The sequence below is a fragment of the Scomber japonicus genome, chromosome 9 (assembly GCF_027409825.1).
Source record: "Scomber japonicus isolate fScoJap1 chromosome 9, fScoJap1.pri, whole genome shotgun sequence".
NCBI lineage: Eukaryota > Metazoa > Chordata > Actinopteri > Scombriformes > Scombridae > Scomber > Scomber japonicus.
This window is the reverse complement of record NC_070586.1, coordinates 673538-693537: the sequence shown is the minus strand read 5'-3', so window position 1 is coordinate 693537 and position 20000 is coordinate 673538. Positions and strand designations below refer to the sequence as shown.

Below are 20000 nucleotides of genomic sequence, written 5' to 3'. Positions count from 1 at the left end.
TGTGTCTGTCTCTGTGTGTGTGTGTGTGTGTGTGTGTGTGTGTGTGTGTGTGTGTATGTGTGTGTGTGTGTGTGTGTCTGTCTCTGTGTGTGTGTGTGTGTGTGTGTGTGTGTGTGTGTGTGTGTGCAGAGTGATCTAGGCCTGTCCCTGTCGGTGGACTCGTGTCTTCAGATGAACATGGTTTACCAGCAGGTCGTTCAAGAGACGCTCAACCAGCTGGAGACACTACTGACCAACAACCACAGACAGCAGGTCAGTACCGGGTCAGTACCGGGTCAGTACCGGGTCAGTACCGACACACACACACCGGGTCAGTACTGACACACAGCGGGTCAGTACCGACACACAGACAGCAGGTCAGTACCGGGTCAGTACCGGGTCAGTACCGGGTCAGTACCGACACACAGACAGCAGGTCAGTACCAGGTCAGTACCGGGTCAGTACCGACACACAGCGGGTCAGTACTGACACACAGACAGCGGGTCATTACCGACACACACCGGGTCAGTACCGACACACCGGGTCAGTACCGACACACAGACAGCGGGTCAGTACAGACACACACACAGCGGGTCAGTACCGACACACAGACAGCGGGTCAGTACAGACACACAGCGGGTCAGTACCGACACTCAGACAGCGGGTCAGTACACACACACACACAGCGGGTCAGTACACACACACAGCGGGTCAGTACAGACACACAGCGGGTCAGTACCGACACACAGCGGGTCAGTACTGACATACAGACAACGGGTCAGTACTGACATACAGACAGCGGGTCAGTACAGACACACAGCGGGTCAGTACAGACACACAGCGGGTCAGTACAGACACACACACAGCGGGTCAGTACCGACACACAGACGGCGGGTCAGTACAGACACACAGCGGGTCAGTACCGACACACAGACAGCGGGTCAGTACTGACACACAGACAGCGGGTCAGTACCGACACACAGACAGCGGGTCAGTACCGACACACAGACAGCGGGTCAGTACCGACACACAGACAGCGGGTCAGTACAGACAGACAGCGGGTCAGTACACACACACAGACAGCGGGTCAGTACCGACACACACACAGACAGCGGGTCAGTACTGACACACAGCGGGTCAGTACACACACACAGACAGCGGGTCAGTACCGACACACAGCGGGTCAGTACAGACACACACACAGCGGGTCAGTACTGACACACACACAGCGGGTCAGTACTGACACACAGACAGTGGGTCAGTACAGACAGACAGTGGGTCAGTACAGACACACACACACCGGGTCAGTACCGACACACAACGGGTCAGTACCGACACACACACACCGGGTCAGTACCGACACACACAGACAGTGGGTCAGTACACACACACACACAGCGGGTCAGTACAGACACACACAGACGGGTCAGTACAGACACACAGACAGCGGGTCAGTACAGACACACAGACGGGTCGGTACTGATGATGTCATCCTGTCTCCCTGCAGAAGGAGCTCCTGTGTCAGTTGTCTGGACCAATCAAAGAGCCTTCTAATGAACAGCCCGCCTCCACCTCCTACCAGAAGCCAATCAGCATGTACCTCGGCCGCTTCCTCAAACCGTACTTCAAGGACAAGCTGACGGGACTGGTAAGACGTCAGCTGATCTCTGTGGGTCAGCTGATCTCTCTGTGTCAGCTGATCTCTGTGGGTCAGCTGATCTCCATGCTGCTGTCAGCTGATCTCTGGGTCAGCTGATCTCTGGGTCAGCTGATCTCTGTGGGTCAGCTGATCTCTGTGGGTCAGCTGATCTCTGTGGGTCAGCTGATCTCTGGGTCAGCTGATCTCTGTGGGTCAGCTGATCTCTGTGGGTCAGCTGATCTCTGTGTCAGCTGATCTCTGTGGGTCAGCTGATCTCTGTGGGTCAGCTGATCTCTGTGGGTCAGCTGATCTCTGTGGGTCAGCTGATCTCTGGGTCAGCTGATCTCCATGCTGCTGTCAGCTGATCTCTGGGTCAGCTGATCTCTGTGGGTCAGCTGATCTCTGGGGGTCAGCTGATCTCTGTGGGTCAGCTGATCTATGGGTCAGCTGATCTCCATGCTGCTGTCGTTGTCTGACCGACCAATCAGCAGCTGTGTCTGTGTGTCACAGGGTCCTCCGCCCAATCAGGAGACGAAGGAGAAGGCGAGCCGGATGACGGGCTGCTTGGACGACAAGAGCCTGAAAGTTAAACGATGTGAGAGCCAATCAGACAAGACTTCCTGTGTCTCACTTCCTGTGTCTCACTTCCTGTGTCTCACTTCCTGCGTCTCACTTCCTGTGTCTCACTTTCTGTGTCTCACTTCCTGTGTCTCACTTCCTGCGTCTCACTTCCTGTGTCTCACTTCCCGTGTCTCACTTCCTGTGTCTCACTTCCTGTGTCTCACTTCCCGTGTCTCACTTCCTGTGTCTCACTTCCTGTCCAGGGGAGAGCTGGCAGAAGAACCTGCTGATCCACTCAGTGACCAGAGACCGTCTGAGGAGGCTGATCCAACCCAAACTGTCCAAGTCAGTATTATAGTGATGTAGTATGCAGTATTACAGTAAAAGTACTGCAGTATTATAGTGATGTAGTATGTAGTATTACAGTAAAAGTACTGCAGTATTATAGTGATGTAGTATGCAGTATTACAGTAAAAGTACTGCAGTATTATAGTGATGTAGTATGCAGTATTACAGTAAAAGTACTGCAGTATTATAGTGATGTAGTATGTAGTATTACAGTAAAAGTACTGCAGTATTATAGTGATGTAGTATGCAGTATTACAGTAAAAGTACTGCAGTATTATAGTGATGTAGTATGCAGTATTACAGTAAAAGTACTGCAGTATTATAGTGATGTAGTATGCAGTATTACAGTAAAAGTACTGCAGTATTATAGTGATGTAGTATGTAGTATTACAGTAAAAGTACTGCAGTATTATAGTGATGTAGTATGCAGTATTACAGTAAAAGTACTGCAGTATTATAGTGATGTAGTATGCAGTATTACAGTAAAAGTACTGCAGTATTATAGTGATGTAGTATGTAGTATTACAGTAAAAGTACTGCAGTATTATAGTGATGTAGTATGCAGTATTACAGTAAAAGTACTGCAGTATTATAGTGATGTAGTATGCAGTATTACAGTAAAAGTACTGCAGTATTATAGTGATGTAGTATGCAGTATTACAGTAAAAGTACTGCAGTATTATAGTGATGTAGTATGTAGTATTACAGTAAAAGTACTGCAGTATTATAGTGATGTAGTATGCAGTATTACAGTAAAAGTACTGCAGTATATAGTGATGTAGTATGCAGTATTACAGTAAAAGTACTGCAGTATTATAGTGATGTAGTATGTAGTATTACAGTAAAAGTACTGCAGTATTATAGTGATGTAGTATGCAGTATTACAGTAAAAGTACTGCAGTATTATAGTGATGTAGTATGCAGTATTACAGTAAAAGTACTGCAGTATTATAGTGATGTAGTATGTAGTATTACAGTAAAAGTACTGCAGTATTATAGTGATGTAGTATGCAGTATTACAGTAAAAGTACTGCAGTATTATAGTGATGTAGTATGCAGTATTACAGTAAAAGTACTGCAGTATTATAGTGATGTAGTATGCAGTATTACAGTAAAAGTACTGCAGTATTATAGTGATGTAGTATGCAGTATTACAGTAAAAGTACTGCAGTATTATAGTGATGTAGTATGCAGTATTACAGTAAAAGTACTGCAGTATTATAGTGATGTAGTATGTAGTATTACAGTAAAAGTACTGCAGTATTATAGTGATGTAGTATGCAGTATTACAGTAAAAGTACTGCAGTATTATAGTGATGTAGTATGCAGTATTACAGTAAAAGTACTGCAGTATTATGAGTGATGTAGTATGCAGTATTACAGTAAAAGTACTGCAGTATTATAGTGATGTAGTATGTAGTATTACAGTAAAAGTACTGCAGTATTACAGTAAAAGTACTGCAGTATTATAGTAAAAGTACTGCAGTATTACAGTAAAAGTACTGCAGTATTATAGTGATGTAGTATGCAGTATTACAGTAAAAGTACTGCAGTATTATAGTGATGTAGTATGTAGTATTACAGTAAAAGTACTGCAGTATTATAGTGATGTAGTATGCAGTATTACAGTAAAAGTACTGCAGTATTATAGTGATGTAGTATGTAGTATTACAGTAAAAGTACTGCAGTATTATAGTGATGTAGTATGCAGTATTACAGTAAAAGTACTGCAGTATTATAGTGATGTAGTATGCAGTATTACAGTAAAAGTACTGCAGTATTATAGTGATGTAGTATGCAGTATTACAGTAAAAGTACTGCAGTATTATAGTGATGTAGTATGTAGTATTACAGTAAAAGTACTGCAGTATTATAGTGATGTAGTATGCAGTATTACAGTAAAAGTACTGCAGTATTATAGTGATGTAGTATGCAGTATTACAGTAAAAGTACTGCAGTATTATAGTGATGTAGTATGTAGTATTACAGTAAAAGTACTGCAGTATTATAGTGATGTAGTATGCAGTATTACAGTAAAAGTACTGCAGTATTATAGTGATGTAGTATACAGTATTACAGTAAAAGTACTGCAGTATTATAGTGATGTAGTATGCAGTATTACAGTAAAAGTACTGCAGTATTATAGTGATGTAGTATGCAGTATTACAGTAAAAGTACTGCAGTATTATAGTGATGTAGTATGCAGTATTACAGTAAAAGTACTGCAGTATTATAGTGATGTAGTATGCAGTATTACAGTAAAAGTACTGCAGTATTATAGTGATGTAGTATGCAGTATTACAGTAAAAGTACTGCAGTATTATAGTGATGTAGTATGCAGTATTACAGTAAAAGTACTGCAGTATTATAGTGATGTAGTATGCAGTATTACAGTAAAAGTACTGCAGTATTATAGTGATGTAGTATGCAGTATTACAGTAAAAGTACTGCAGTATTATGAGTGATGTAGTATGCAGTATTACAGTAAAAGTACTGCAGTATTATAGTGATGTAGTATGTAGTATTACAGTAAAAGTACTGCAGTATTACAGTAAAAGTACTGCAGTATTATAGTAAAAGTACTGCAGTATTACAGTAAAAGTACTGCAGTATTATAGTGATGTAGTATGCAGTATTACAGTAAAAGTACTGCAGTATTATAGTGATGTAGTATGTAGTATTACAGTAAAAGTACTGCAGTATTATAGTGATGTAGTATGCAGTATTACAGTAAAAGTACTGCAGTATTATAGTGATGTAGTATGTAGTATTACAGTAAAAGTACTGCAGTATTATAGTGATGTAGTATGCAGTATTACAGTAAAAGTACTGCAGTATTATAGTGATGTAGTATGCAGTATTACAGTAAAAGTACTGCAGTATTATAGTGATGTAGTATGCAGTATTACAGTAAAAGTACTGCAGTATTATAGTGATGTAGTATGCAGTATTACAGTAAAAGTACTGCAGTATTATAGTGATGTAGTATGCAGTATTACAGTAAAAGTACTGCAGTATTATAGTGATGTAGTATGCAGTATTACAGTAAAAGTACTGCAGTATTATAGTGATGTAGTATGTAGTATTACAGTAAAAGTACTGCAGTATTATAGTGATGTAGTATGCAGTATTACAGTAAAAGTACTGCAGTATTATGAGTGATGTAGTATGCAGTATTACAGTAAAAGTACTGCAGTATTATAGTGATGTAGTATGTAGTATTACAGTAAAAGTACTGCAGTATTATGAGTGATGTAGTATGCAGTATTACAGTAAAAGTACTGCAGTATTATAGTGATGTAGTATGCAGTATTACAGTAAAAGTACTGCAGTATTATGAGTGATGTAGTATGCAGTATTACAGTAAAAGTACTGCAGTATTATAGTGATGTAGTATGCAGTATTACAGTAAAAGTACTGCAGTATTATGAGTGATGTAGTATGCAGTATTACAGTAAAAGTACTGCAGTATTATAGTGATGTAGTATGCAGTATTACAGTAAAAGTACTGCAGTATTATGAGTGATGTAGTATGCAGTATTACAGTAAAAGTACTGCAGTATTATAGTGATGTAGTATGCAGTATTACAGTAAAAGTACTCTCTCTCTACCTGTCTGTCTCTACCTGTCTCTCTCTCTACCTGTCTCTCTCACCTGTCTGTCTCTCTACCTGTCTGTCTCTCACCTGTCTGTCTCTCACCTGTCTCTCTCTCTACCTGTCTGTCTCTCAGGGTGGACTATCTGACTCAGAAGCTGAAGACGGCGAATCAGACAGACGGGCAGCAGCTCAGAGAGCAGATCGACAGTTTGGAGAGAGACATGGAGCTACTCAGGTGTGTGTGTGTGTGTGTGTGTGTTACTGTGTGTGTGTGTGTGTGTGTGTGTGTGTGTGTGTGTGTGTGTGTGTGTGTGTGTGTGTGTGTGTGTGTGTGCGTGTGTGTTACTGGGTGTGTGTGTGTGTGTGTGTGTTGCTGTGTGTGTGTGTGTGTGTGTGTGCGTGTGTGTTACTGTGTGTTACTGTGTGTGTGTGTGTGTTCTAACCCTGTCTCTGATTGGTCAGAGGGAGGAAGGAGGACGAGCTGATTGGTGATCGGTATGAAGACCACGACTGGCAGAAGATCTCTAATATTGACGTAAGATAACACACACACACACACACACACACACACACACACACACACACACACACACACACACACACACACTAACCCTAACTAACCAACCCTAACCCTGGTCCACCCCCTACCCCGGGGCGGGTGGACGGGGGGGGGGGGCTGAGGGCCCTCAGTGTGGAACTCGCTCCCTCTTAACATTAGCCGCGTTTCCACTGCAGGAGTTCCTGGTAAAAGGGGCGGGGGGGGGGGGGGGGGGGACTTCTACAGGGACCATCCTCTCACTCGGCCCTCTCAGTGGCCGTGTCTCCACTGCAGAGTCGGACCCCTCGGTGACGTCGTGAGGACCCCTCGGTGACGTCGTGAGGACCCCTCGGTGACGTCGTGAGGACGCCTCGGTGACGTCGTGAGGACCCCTCGGTGACGTCGTGAGGACCCCTCGGTGACGTCGTGAGGACGCCTCGGTGACGTCGTGAGGACCCCTCGGTGACGTCGTGAGGACCCCTCGGTGACGTCGTGAGGACCCCTCGGTGACATCATGAGTTTTGATCGCCACGTAATCGTTGTGCGATTACAAACCTCCTCTGAATCTCTTCGGTATCATAGACGGCAATCAGTGCCTGCACCTCATCATCGGTCCATTAATGTCACCGCTAATGTCTGCGAGGCTAATGTCTGCGAGGCTAATGTCTGCTAGGCTAATGTCTGCGAGGCTAATGTCTGCGAGGCTAATGTCTGCGAGGCTAATGTCTGCTAGGCTAATGTCTGCGAGGCTAATGTCTGCGAGGCTAATGTCTGCTAGGCTAATGTCTGCGAGGCTAATGTCTGCGAGGCTAATGTCTGCTAGGCTAATGTCTGCGAGGCTAATGTCTGCGAGGCTAATGTCTGCTAGGCTAATGTCTGCGAGGCTAATGTCTGCGAGGCTAATGTCTGCGAGGCTAATTTCTGCAAGGCTAATGCTCCCCTTCTGCTGCCGGTTGTTTTGGTGCTTTCTGATGGCGTCAGAGCTGCTCTAGGTTTAGCCAATCAGTGCCGGGTTATCCTTGAGCCCCACCTAGCAGCTTTTCAGGGCCAACGGAGTACCTACCCTGGAGTAGTCCCTACCCTGGAGTAGTACCTACCCTGGAGTAGTCCCTACCCTGGAGTAGTACCTACCCTGGAGTAGTACCACCTACCCTGTAGTAGTACCTACCCTGGAGTAGGGCTGGGCGATATATCGATATAAAAAATATATCGATATATTTTTTAATGAGATATGGAATTGGACCATATCGCATATATCGATATACGTATATATATTTCAAATTTGCGCTGTGATCCTTGCTCCAAACAAGCTGCTGACCCGGAGCTCTCTGCACTGCACTGCTCCCCACGCCCCCGCCCCTCCTCTTTCACCCACAGAGGGGGAGGGGCTGGAGCACACACTCCGGCACTTTTCAACAAACTTGGAGGAAGCAACACCGTCTGTGGAGCGTACGAAGGACGAATTGGTTGGTAAAAGAAAAAGTAGTGGCTCAGTAATATGGAGATGGTTCGGATTCAAAGTATCAGATGAGCAACAAAATCACGTTATATGTAGGGAGTGACATAAACAAGTTACAGCCAGGGGTGGAAGCACTGCAAATCTTTTTCACCACCTAAAACAGTGGCACAAACTGCAGTACGAAGGGTGTGTGAAACTGCGCGCTGCAGAAGCCCGAGCTGCAAGCCATCCACAACCCTCAAAAGCTCCAGCCCCGAAACAAAACTCACTGCAAGCTTCATTTTCCCGCAGTGTACCATATGAAAAGAAAAGTGACGAGTGGTGTACTATAACTAAAGCGGTCACTTATCGCATCGCTAAAGATGTGATCCCTGTTGCAACTGTGGAACAAGTCAGATTTAAAAAGTCGCAACTACTTTTAATAAAATACAATTTTAATAAGCCATTTATAGTTGTCAAAATGTTGATGCTTTTCTCATATAAATACATTTATTTTACTTTATGGGCTATTTTTATTTAAGATGGGCTATATTTTTCATTTAAATGTGCACCTTATGGAGCTTTGATTTCAAAGAACGTACTGCTGTGGTTATACAGTATTTATGTTTACATTTTATTGTTCTTTGAACAGCTGAGCATTATTTCATCCTGCTGGTTTCAATCAAATTAATTGTGACATGTCATATTTGGCTTTGACTGTGACTAAACATTTGCTCTCACTAATAAAAATATCGGGATATATATCGTATATCGATATTCAGCCTAAATATATCGGGATATGACTTTTGGTCCATATCGCCCAGCCCTACCCTGGAGTAGTACTTACCCTGGAGTAGTCCCTACCCTGGAGTAGTATCTACCCTGGAGTTGTACCACCTACCCTGGAGTAGTACTTACCCTGGAGTAGTACTTACCCTGGAGTAGTACTTACCCTGGAGTTGTACCACCTACCCTGGAGTAGTACCTACCCTGGAGTAGTCCCTACCCTGGAGTAGTACTTACCCTGGAGTAGTAGCTACCCTGGAGTAGTACCTACCCTGGAGTAGTAGCTACCCTGGAGTAGTAGCTACCCTGGAGTAGTACCTACCCTGGAGTAGTAGCTACCCTGGAGTAGTCCCTACCCTGGAGTAGTACCTACCCTGGAGTAGTACTTACCCTGGAGTAGTCCCTACCCTGGAGTAGTAGCTACCCTGGAGTTGTACCACCTACCCTGGAGTAGTACTTACCCTGGAGTAGTACCTACCCTGGAGTAGTCCCTACCCTGGAGTAGTACCTACCCTGGAGTAGTACCTACCCTGGAGTAGTAGCTACCCTGGAGTAGTACCTACCCTGGAGTAGTATCTACCCTGGAGTAGTCCCTACCCTGGAGTAGTACCTACCCTGGAGTAGTCCCTACCCTGGAGTAGTACCTACCCTGGAGTAGTACTTACCCTGGAGTAGTACCTACCCTGGAGTAGTCCCTACCCTGGAGTAGTCCCTACCCTGGAGTAGTACTTACCCTGGAGTAGTACTTACCCTGGAGTAGTACCTACCCTGGAGTAGTCCCTACCCTGGAGTTGTACCACCTACCCTGGAGTAGTACTTACCCTGGAGTAGTACTTACCCTGGAGTAGTACTTACCCTGGAGTAGTACCTACCCTGGAGTAGTCCCTACCCTGGAGTAGTACTTACCCTGGAGTAGTAGCTACCCTGGAGTAGTACCTACCCTGGAGTAGTAGCTACCCTGGAGTAGTAGCTACCCTGGAGTAGTACCTACCCTGGAGTAGTAGCTACCCTGGAGTAGTCCCTACCCTGGAGTAGTACCTACCCTGGAGTAGTACTTACCCTGGAGTAGTCCCTACCCTGGAGTAGTAGCTACCCTGGAGTTGTACCACCTACCCTGGAGTAGTACTTACCCTGGAGTAGTACCTACCCTGGAGTAGTCCCTACCCTGGAGTAGTACCTACCCTGGAGTAGTACCTACCCTGGAGTAGTAGCTACCCTGGAGTAGTACCTACCCTGGAGTAGTATCTACCCTGGAGTAGTCCCTACCCTGGAGTAGTACCTACCCTGGAGTAGTCCCTACCCTGGAGTAGTACCTACCCTGGAGTAGTACTTACCCTGGAGTAGTACCTACCCTGGAGTAGTCCCTACCCTGGAGTAGTCCCTACCCTGGAGTAGTACTTACCCTGGAGTAGTACTTACCCTGGAGTAGTACCTACCCTGGAGTAGTCCCTACCCTGGAGTTGTACCACCTACCCTGGAGTGGTACTTACCCTGGAGTAGTACTTACCCTGGAGTAGTACTTACCCTGGAGTAGTCCCTACCCTGGAGTAGTACCTACCCTGGAGTAGTACTTACCCTGGAGTAGTACCTACCCTGGAGTAGTACCTACCCTGGAGTAGTACCTACCCTGGAGTAGTACTTACCCTGGAGTAGTCCCTACCCTGGAGTAGTACCTACCCTGGAGTAGTACTTACCCTGGAGTAGTACTTACCCTGGAGTAGTACCTACCCTGGAGTAGTACCTACCCTGGAGTAGTACTTACCCTGGAGTAGTCCCTACCCTGGAGTAGTACCTACCCTGGAGTAGTACTTACCCTGGAGTAGTCCCTACCCTGGAGTAGTAGCTACCCTGGAGTTGTACCACCTACCCTGGAGTAGTACTTACCCTGGAGTAGTACCTACCCTGGAGTAGTCCCTACCCTGGAGTAGTACCTACCCTGGAGTAGTACCTACCCTGGAGTAGTAGCTACCCTGGAGTAGTACTTACCCTGGAGTACTACCTACCCTGGAGTAGTACCTACCCTGGAGTAGTACTTACCCTGGAGTAGTCCCTACCCTGGAGTAGTAGCTACCCTGGAGTTGTACCACCTACCCTGGAGTAGTACCTACCCTGGAGTAGTCCCTACCCTGGAGTAGTACCTACCCTGGAGTAGTACCTACCCTGGAGTAGTACCTACCCTGGAGTAGTACTTACCCTGGAGTAGTCCCTACCCTGGAGTACCTACCCTGGAGTAGTAGCTACCCTGGAGTAGTACTTACCCTGGAGTAGTACCACCTACCCTTGAGTAGTACTTACCCTGGAGTTGTACCACCTACCCTTGAGTAGTACTTACCCTGGAGTAGTACTTACCCTGGAGTAGTACTTACCCTGGAGTAGTACCTACCCTGGAGTAGTACTTACCCTGGAGTAGTACTTACCCTGGAGTAGTACTTACCCTGGAGTACTACCTACCCTGGAGTAGTACCTACCCTGGAGTAGTACTTACCCTGGAGTAGTACCTACCCTGGAGTAGTATCTACCCTGGAGTACTACCTACCCTGGAGTAGTACTTACCCTGGAGTAGTACTTACCCTGGAGTAGTACCTACCCTGGAGTAGTACTTACCCTGAAGTAGTATCTACCCTGGAGTACTACCTACCCTGGAGTAGTACCTACCCTGGAGTACTACCTACCCTGGAGTAGTACTTACCCTGGCGTATTACCCACCCTGGAGTAGTACTTACCCCGGAGTAGTACTTACCCCGGAGTAGTAGCTACCCTGGAGTAGTCCCTACCCTGGAGTAGTCCCTACCCTGGAGTAGTACCTACCCTGGAGTAGTCCCTACCCTGGAGTAGTCCCTACCCTGGAGTAGTACCTACCCTGGAGTAGTACCTACCCTGGAGTAGTCCCTACCCTGGAGTAGTCCCTACCCTGGAGTAGTCCCTACCCTGGAGTAGTAGCTACCCTGGAGTAGTACTTACCCTGGAGTAGTACCTACCCTGGAGTAGTAGCTACCCTGGAGTAGTCCCTACCCTGGAGTACTACCTACCCTGGAGTAGTAGCTACCCTGGAGTAGTACTTACCCTGGAGTAGTCCCTACCCTGGAGTAGTACTTACCCTGGAGTAGTACCACCTACCCTGGAGTAGTAGCTACCCTGGAGTAGCTACCCTGGAGTAGTCCCTACCCTGGAGTACTACCTACCCTGGAGTACTACCTACCCTGGAGTAGTATCTACCCTGGAGTAGTACTTACCCTGGAGTAGTCCCTACCCTGGAGTAGTCCCTACCCTGGAGTACTACCTACCCTGGAGTACTACCTACCCTGGAGTAGTATCTACCCTGGAGTAGTACTTACCCTGGAGTAGATACTCCATTGGCCCCCGTAAAGGTTCCTGTAAATGGCCCTGTGTGTGTGTGGGGGAGGTTCCTGCAGTGGAGACACGCACCAACAGGACCGGCCCCATAAAATTACCCCGAAGTTCCTGCAGTGGAAATGCACCTATTCACCTAGCACCAACTCTGGACTCTTTTATATCTGTTGTTCCTGAAGTGACCTCATGAAAGATCTCCTCCCCTCCTCTCCTCTCCTCCTCTCCTCCTCCTCTCCTCCTCTCCTCCTCAGTTTGAAGGAACGAGGGATGGGGAGGACCTTCGTTGTTTCTGGCAGAACTTTCTCCACCCGTCAGTGACTAAGAGTCGATGGAGTCAGGGGGAGGTTCAGCAGCTGAAGGAGATCAGCAGGAAACATGAGGAGACGCACTGGGAGGCCATCGCCCAGCACCTGGGGGTGAGACACCTGTCTGTCTGACCTGTCTGTCTGACCTGTCTCTCTCTCTGACCTGTCTGTCTGACCTGTCTCTCTCTCTCTGACCTGTCTCTCTCTCTCTCTGACCTGTCTCTCTGACCTGTCTCTCTCTCTCTGACCTGTCTGTCTCTGACCTGTCTGTCTGACCTGTCTCTCTGACCTGTCTGTCTGACCTGTCTCTCTCTCTGACCTGTCTCTCTATCTGACCTGTCTCTCTCTCTCTGACCTGTCTGTCTCTCAGACTGGGAGGACAGCCTTCATGTGTCTTCAGACCTTCCAGCGGTCCGTCTCCACCTCGTTGAAACGCAGCAGTTGGAATCCGACTGAAGACGATCAGCTCAGAGAACTAGTGGACAAGATGAGGATTGGAAACTTCATTCCCTACACACAGAGTAATGACATCACACTGTGACATCACACTCTGACATCACACTCTGACATCATACACTGACATCACACTCTGACATCACACTCTGACATCACACTCTGACATCACACTGTGACATCATACTGACATCACACTGTGACATCATACTGACATCACACTGTGACATCATACTGACATCACACTGTGACATCACACTGTGACATCACACTGTGACATCACACTGTGACATCACACTCTGACATCACACTGTGACATCACACTCTGACATCACACTGTGACATCACACGCTGACAACATACTGTGACATCACACCTTGACATCATACTGTGACATCACACTCTGACATCAGACTGTGACATCACACTGTAACATCACACTGACATCACACTCTGACATCACATTGTGACATCTATGACATCATACTGTCAGGGTCAATAACATGTTGATACCTGTCTCTCTCTCTACCTGTCTCTCTCTACCTGTCTCTCTCTCTACCTGTCTGTCTCTCTACCTGTCTGTCTCTACCCGTCTCTCTCTACCTGTCTCTCTCTCTACCTTTCTGTCTCTACCCGTCTCACTCTACCTGTCTCTCTCTACCTGTCCCTCTCTCTCTACCTGTCTCTCTCTCTACCTGTCTCTCTCTCTCTACCTGTCTCTCTCTACCATCTTGCAGTGAGTTACTTCATGGAAGGTCGTGACCCTTCACAGCTGAGCTACAGGTGGAACCAGGTTTTGGATCCAAGTCTGAAGAAAGGACCATGGACCAAGGATGAGGATGAGGTAAGCAAGGGGGTTAGGGCTAGGACAGAGGTAGAGGACTAGTGACAGAGGACTAGTGACAGAGGACTAGTGACAGAGGTAGAGGACTAGTGACAGAGGTAGAGGACTAGTGACAGAGGACTAGTGACAGAGGTAGAGGACTAGTGACAGAGGACTAGTGACAGAGGACTAGTGACAGAGGACTAGTGACAGAGGACTAGTGACAGAGGTAGAGGACTTGTGACAGAGGACTAGTGACAGAGGACTAGTGACAGAGGTAGAGGACTAGTGACAGAGGTAGAGGACTAGTGACAGAGGTAGAGGACTTGTGACAGAGGACTAGTGACAGGGGTAGAAGACTAGTGACAGAGAGCTGGTGATGGAAGTAGAGGACTAGTGACGAGGACTAGTGACAAAGGACTAGTGACGAGGACTAGTGACGAGGACTAGTGACAAAGGACTAGTGACGAGGACTAGTGACAAAGGACTAGTGACGAGGACTAGTGACGAGGACTAGTGACAGAGGTAGAGGACTAGTGACAGAGGTAGAGGACTAGTGACAGAGGACTTAGGACTAGTGACAGAGGTAGAGTACTATTGACAGAGGACTTAGGACTAGTGACAGAGGCCTAGTGACAGAGGACTAGTGACAGAGGTAGAGGACTAGTGACACAGGTAGAGGACTAGTGACAGAGGACTAGTGACAGAGGTAGAGGACTAGTGACAGAGGACTAGTGACAGAAGTAGAAGGACTAGTGACAGAGGTAGAGGACTAGTGACAGAGCTAGAAGGACTAGTGACAGAGGACTAGTGACAGAGGTAGAGGACTAGTGACTGAGGTAGAAGGACTAGTGACAGAGGACTAGTGACACAGGTAGAGGACTAGTGACAGAGGACTAGTGACAGAGGTAGAGGACTAGTGACAGAGGTAGAAGGACTAGTGACAGAGGTAGAGGACTAGTGACAGAGCTAGAAGGACTAGTGACAGAGGACTAGTGACAGGGGTAGAAGGACTAGTGACAGAGGACTAGTGACAGAGGTAGAAGGACTAGTGACAGAGGTAGAGGACTAGTGACACAGGTACAGGACTAGCGACAGAGGACTAGTGACAGAGGACTAGTGATAGAGGTAGAGGACTAGTGACAGAGGACTAGTGACAGAGGACTAGTGGTAGAGGCCTAGTGACAGAGGTAGAAGGACTAGTGACAGAGGACTAGTGACAGAGGTAGAAGGACTAGTGACAGAGGACTAGTGACAGAGGTAGAAGGACTAGTGACAGAGGACTAGTGACAGAGGTAGAAGGACTAGTGACAGAGGTAGAGGACTAGTGACACAGGTAGAGGACTAGTGACAGGGGTAGAAGGACTAGTGACAGAGGACTAGTGACAGAGGTAGAAGGACTAGTGACAGAGGACTAGTGACAGAGGTAGAAGGACTAGTGACAGAGGTAGAGGACTAGTGACACAGGTAGAGGACTAGTGACAGGGGTAGAAGGACTAGTGACAGAGGACTAGTGACAGAGGTAGAAGGACTAGTGACAGAGCTAGAAGGACTAGTGACAGAGGACTAGTGACAGGGGTAGAAGGACTAGTGACAGAGGACTAGTGACAGAGGTAGAAGGACTAGTGACAGAGGTAGAGGACTAGTGACACAGGTAGAGGACTAGCGACAGAGGACTAGTGACAGAGGACTAGTGACAGAGGTAGAAGGACTAGTGACAGAGGTGGAGGACATTACTGAGGTACAGGAGGACTGTTTTAAGAGGCCTTGTCTTTTCTTCTCTCAGCTCTTGCGGCAGGCTGTCCATCGTCATGGGGAGAAGAACTGGTGGAAGATCAGGTTGGAGGTTCCTGGACGCACTGACAGCGCCTGCAGAGACAGGTGAGATCTGATTGGATGACGGAGGATTTGAGTCAAGAAGCAGTCGAGCACAATAACGTTTAATGATATTTACAGACTAGATACAACCAAGTAGGTCACTGATAGGCCATAAAGTCACTCAGTCGGTTGGTCAGGATTAATGCTGCAGTCAGAAGGACTAGTGACAGAGGACTAGTGACAGACGACTAGTGACAGAGGTAGAGGACTAGTGACAGAGGTAGAGGACTAGTGACTGAGGTAGAAGGACTAGTGACAGAGGTAGAGGACTAGTGACAGAGGTAGAGGACTAGTGACAGAGGTAGAAGGACTAGTGACAGAGGACTAGTGACAGAGGACTAGTGACAGAGGTAGAGGACTAGTGACAGAGGTAGAGGACTAGTGACAGAGGTAGAAGGACTAGTGACAGAGGTAGAGGACTAGTGACAGAGGTAGAAGGACTAGTGACAGAGGACTAGTGACAGAGGACTAGTGACAGAGGACTAGTGATAGAGATAGAGGACTAGTGATAGAGATAGAGGACTAGTGACAGAGGACTAGTGGTAGAGGTAGAGGACTAGTGACAGAGGACTAGTGGTAGAGGACTAGTGACAGAGGACTAGTGACAGAGGTAGAGGACTAGTGATAGAGGTAGAAGGACTAGTCACAGAGGTAGAGGACTAGTGACAGAGGACTAGTGGTAGAGGACTAGTGACAGAGGACTAGTGACAGAGGACTAGTGACAGAGGACTAGAGACAGAGGACTAGTGACAGAGGACTAGTGACAGAGGACTAGTGATAGAGGACTAGTGACAGAGGACTAGTGACAGAGGTAGAGGACTAGTGACAGAGGACTAGTGACAGAGGACAAGTGACAGAGGACTAGTGACAGAGGACTAGTGACAGAGGTAGAGGACTAGTGACAGAGGACTAGTGACAGAGGTAGATGACTAGTGTCAGAGGACTAGTGACAGAGGTAGAGGACTAGTGACAGAGGACTAGTGACAGAGGTAGAAGACTAGTGACAGAGGACTAGTGACAGAGGTAGAAGGACTAGTGACAGAGGTAGAAGGACTAGCGACAGAGGACTAGTGACAGAGGACTAGCGACAGAGGACTAGTGACAGAGGACTAGTGACAGAGGTAGAAGGACTAGTGACAGAGGTAGAGGACTAGTGACAGAGGTAGAAGGACTAGTGACAGAGGTAGAGGACTAGTGACAGAGATTGAGGACTAGTGACAGAGGACTAGTGACAGAGGTAGAGGACTAGTGACAGAGGTAGAGGACTAGTGACAGAGGACTAGTGACAGAGGACTAGTGACAGAGGACTAGTGACAGAGGACTAGTGACAGAGGTAGAGGACTAGTGACAGAGGACTAGTGACAGAGGTAGAAGGACTAGTGACAGAGGACTAGTGACAGAGGACTAGTGACAGAGGACTAGTGACAGAGGTAGAGGACTAGTGACAGAGGACTAGCGACAGAGGTAGAAGGACTAGTGACAGAGGTAGAGGACTAGTGACAGAGGACTAGCGACAGAGGTAGAAGGACTAGTGACAGAGGTAGAAGGACTAGTGACAGAGGTAGAAGGACTAGTGACAGAGGTAGAAGGACTAGTGACAGAGGTAGAGGACTAGTGACAGAGGTAGAAGGACTAGTGACAGAGGTAGAGGACTAGTGACAGAGATTGAGGACTAGTGACAGAGGACTAGTGATAGAGGTAGAGGACTAGTGACAGAGGACTAGTGACAGAGGACTAGTGGCAGAGGTAGAGGACTAGTGACAGAGGTAGAGGACTAGTGGCAGAGGTAGAGGACTAGTGACAGTGGAGTCTGCAGGCGCTCGCCAGGTTGGAGCTCTGTGAGGGGACGTTGTGATTCCTGGAAGAGGCACAATCGTAAACAGTGCTTGGTAGTTTATTATCGGCCCGTCGCTGCAGCGTTGAATGAATTTGTGTGTTTTGTGTTTGCAGATATCTTGACAGTTTGAAGGTGGGAACAAAGAGAGGAGGCTTTGACGCACATGAGCGACAGTTGTTGGTGCAGCTGGTGGAGAAACATGGAGTTGGTGGGTCACTTTCTGAGTGTTGGTACTGAGGATCATGGGTAAACTAGTGTTCAGATGTATTTCCAAAGTTATCAATACATAAAATGGAGTGTGCCCAAAGATGTTGTTTTGTAACGCGTTGTAAATGTCTCACATCCTCATATTATTGTGTTAAATGTGTCTCAGGCCGCTGGGCAAAGATCGCGGCTGAGATCCCAAACCGGTTTGATGCTCAGTGTCTGAGAGAATGGAGGAAGTTGACGAGACCACCTGCTCAGGTAAACTCACCGATCCTCTGCTCTGTAGGAGGCCAGAACCAAAAGATAACTGGATTTAGTGCTTCTTAATTTGGCTCATCACCATATTTAGTGATTCATTCAGTGTCCACCAGGAGAATCTGAATCTGAAGTCTCGTTCAGCTGCATCCACATAAAAAACAAAACAACCAGAAACATCAGAACTGAATGTGTGTGTGACCGACTCTCTCTCCTCCAACAGAAAAAACCCAGAGCTAAACGTCCAGAGAGGAAAGACGGGACAAAGAAGACGAAGGCCAAGAGGAACATCAAGAGGCGACTGGTGAAAATCAAGGAGGAGGACAGCAGTGAGGAGGAGGAGGAGGAGGAGGAGATCATGGTGGAGTACATGGACAGTGATGACGAGAAAAAGAGGAAGAAAAAGAAGATGAAAACGGAGGTGGTGGAAGTGGAGAGGACTGAGGAGGTGGAGAGGACTGAGGAGGTGGAGAGAACTGAGGAGGTGGAGAGGACTGAGGAGGTGGAGAGGACTGAGGAGGTGGAGAGGATCGAGGAGGTGGAGAGGACTGAGAAGGAGAAGGAGGAAAAGCAGTACACCTTCCCCCCTATGCAGGATTGGATTCCAGCAGAAAAAGCTCAGAATTCGTCCTTCCTGAGCTTTCAGCCAGCGGTCCTGCAGTCCTCCAGTGGCGACCACTCCGGAGAACGTGTCAGGTCAACCATCCTGGGCCAGTTCGGACGCTCCGTGATCATCGGCCCAAAGCCTCGAGTGCTGCAGAGGGAGGAGCGCCACGACAGCAGCACCATGATGATGGTGTCACCTGACCATCTGCGAACCTTCCTGTGCAACCAGGCCAACGGCTTAAAGAAGTCACAGGCGGGGAACCAGCCGGGCCGGGTGACGGACGCGGTGCTGCGCTACGAGCTGCAGGCTGCCATAACGCCGTGGATCGGCAACCTGCTGATTCCAGCAATAGCTCGACCGACGGTAGCCGATGCCCTGAGAGAGCACGGGGAGAAGGTCCAGCTCACCTCCACAGTCTTCTTTCAGGTCTTCCTGCAGACCCTGAATGTGGACACTGTGGGCTGCAAGGAGATGATCGAGCAGAGGAGGAGAGGGGTGGTGCTGCTGTCTCGGTCCCCTCCTTCCGAACGGTTGAAGGACCCAAAGACAGTCTCAGGAATGCTGCAGCAGAGGAGGATGATGCAGCAGGACCTGGACCAGAAGCACAAACTGGCCTCAGAGCATCTGCAGCTGGTGCAGCAGAAGCAGGTCCGACCGCAGAAGCAGCTCGTACTACTGCAGCCGCCTCCTCCTGCTCGCCTCCTACCTACACCTCAGAACCTTCCTGGTTTTCGCCCTCAGATGCCCCCTACCACACATCCTCAGATGGTTCCTCTGTCGGTTCATACCGTCTTCCTGCCTCCTCCCGTCCTTCAACCTCAGCAAGCCTGTGGCGCCTCCATCCAGCCCACCCCCCCCACCCCCTCCCTGGCCACGCCCCCTCCTGGGGGGGTTGTTGCTGCCCCTCCTGTCTCTGTTGCCCCGATGCTCTTGAATGCCACATCCAACCCCTCCCACAAAGAAGTCGGACCCTCGACTCAAACCTTAAAACCAGTCCCGCCCCCTTCGTCTGATCAGCCTGTTTCTTTTGGCTCTACAGTAACCAATCAGCTGGCTGTTCCCTCCTCCCTGACCAACCCCCCTCCTCCCACCGTAACTGAAGCTCCTTCTCTTGCACCTCCTTCTCTTGCACCTCCTTCAGAACCTCCAACATCACCCACCTCCCTTCCAACCAATCAGCATGCTCCCTCCTCCACATCCATCCTACCTACTCCTGTCCCTAATGACCATGACTACACCTTCCTTAAACATAACTCCACCCCAATCGACCCCAGCTCCTCCCCTGCCCCGCCTCCCAAAGCCTCGCCCAGAGGGAGGAAACCAGGGAGGAAACGGAGGAGGCGGGGGGAGCAGAACGAGGGCGGCGCTTCTGTTGCTGTGATCCAGAACAGGAAGAG

The 20000-nt window shown here is 48.0% G+C and overlaps 1 protein-coding gene across 1 annotated transcript in view; it reads left to right on the top strand.

Annotated features, from left to right (window-relative positions):
- The window catches only part of snapc4 (small nuclear RNA activating complex, polypeptide 4), a gene marked incomplete at its 5' end in the record, with an annotated part of 25540 nt that overhangs the window by 2067 nt on the left and 3473 nt on the right, over nt 1–20000 (top strand). The window contains 13 exons of the mRNA XM_053324749.1: nt 122–252; nt 1487–1627; nt 2129–2213; nt 2443–2524; nt 6259–6362; nt 6590–6660; nt 12490–12654; nt 12914–13064; nt 13734–13840; nt 15606–15700; nt 17648–17742; nt 17908–17999; nt 18220–20000. The exon at nt 18220–20000 is cut by the window's right edge and continues 259 nt beyond it. Of these exons, the coding sequence (XP_053180724.1) occupies nt 122–252; nt 1487–1627; nt 2129–2213; nt 2443–2524; nt 6259–6362; nt 6590–6660; nt 12490–12654; nt 12914–13064; nt 13734–13840; nt 15606–15700; nt 17648–17742; nt 17908–17999; nt 18220–20000 (3100 nt within the window). The remainder of the gene's footprint in view (nt 1–121; nt 253–1486; nt 1628–2128; nt 2214–2442; nt 2525–6258; nt 6363–6589; nt 6661–12489; nt 12655–12913; nt 13065–13733; nt 13841–15605; nt 15701–17647; nt 17743–17907; nt 18000–18219) is intronic.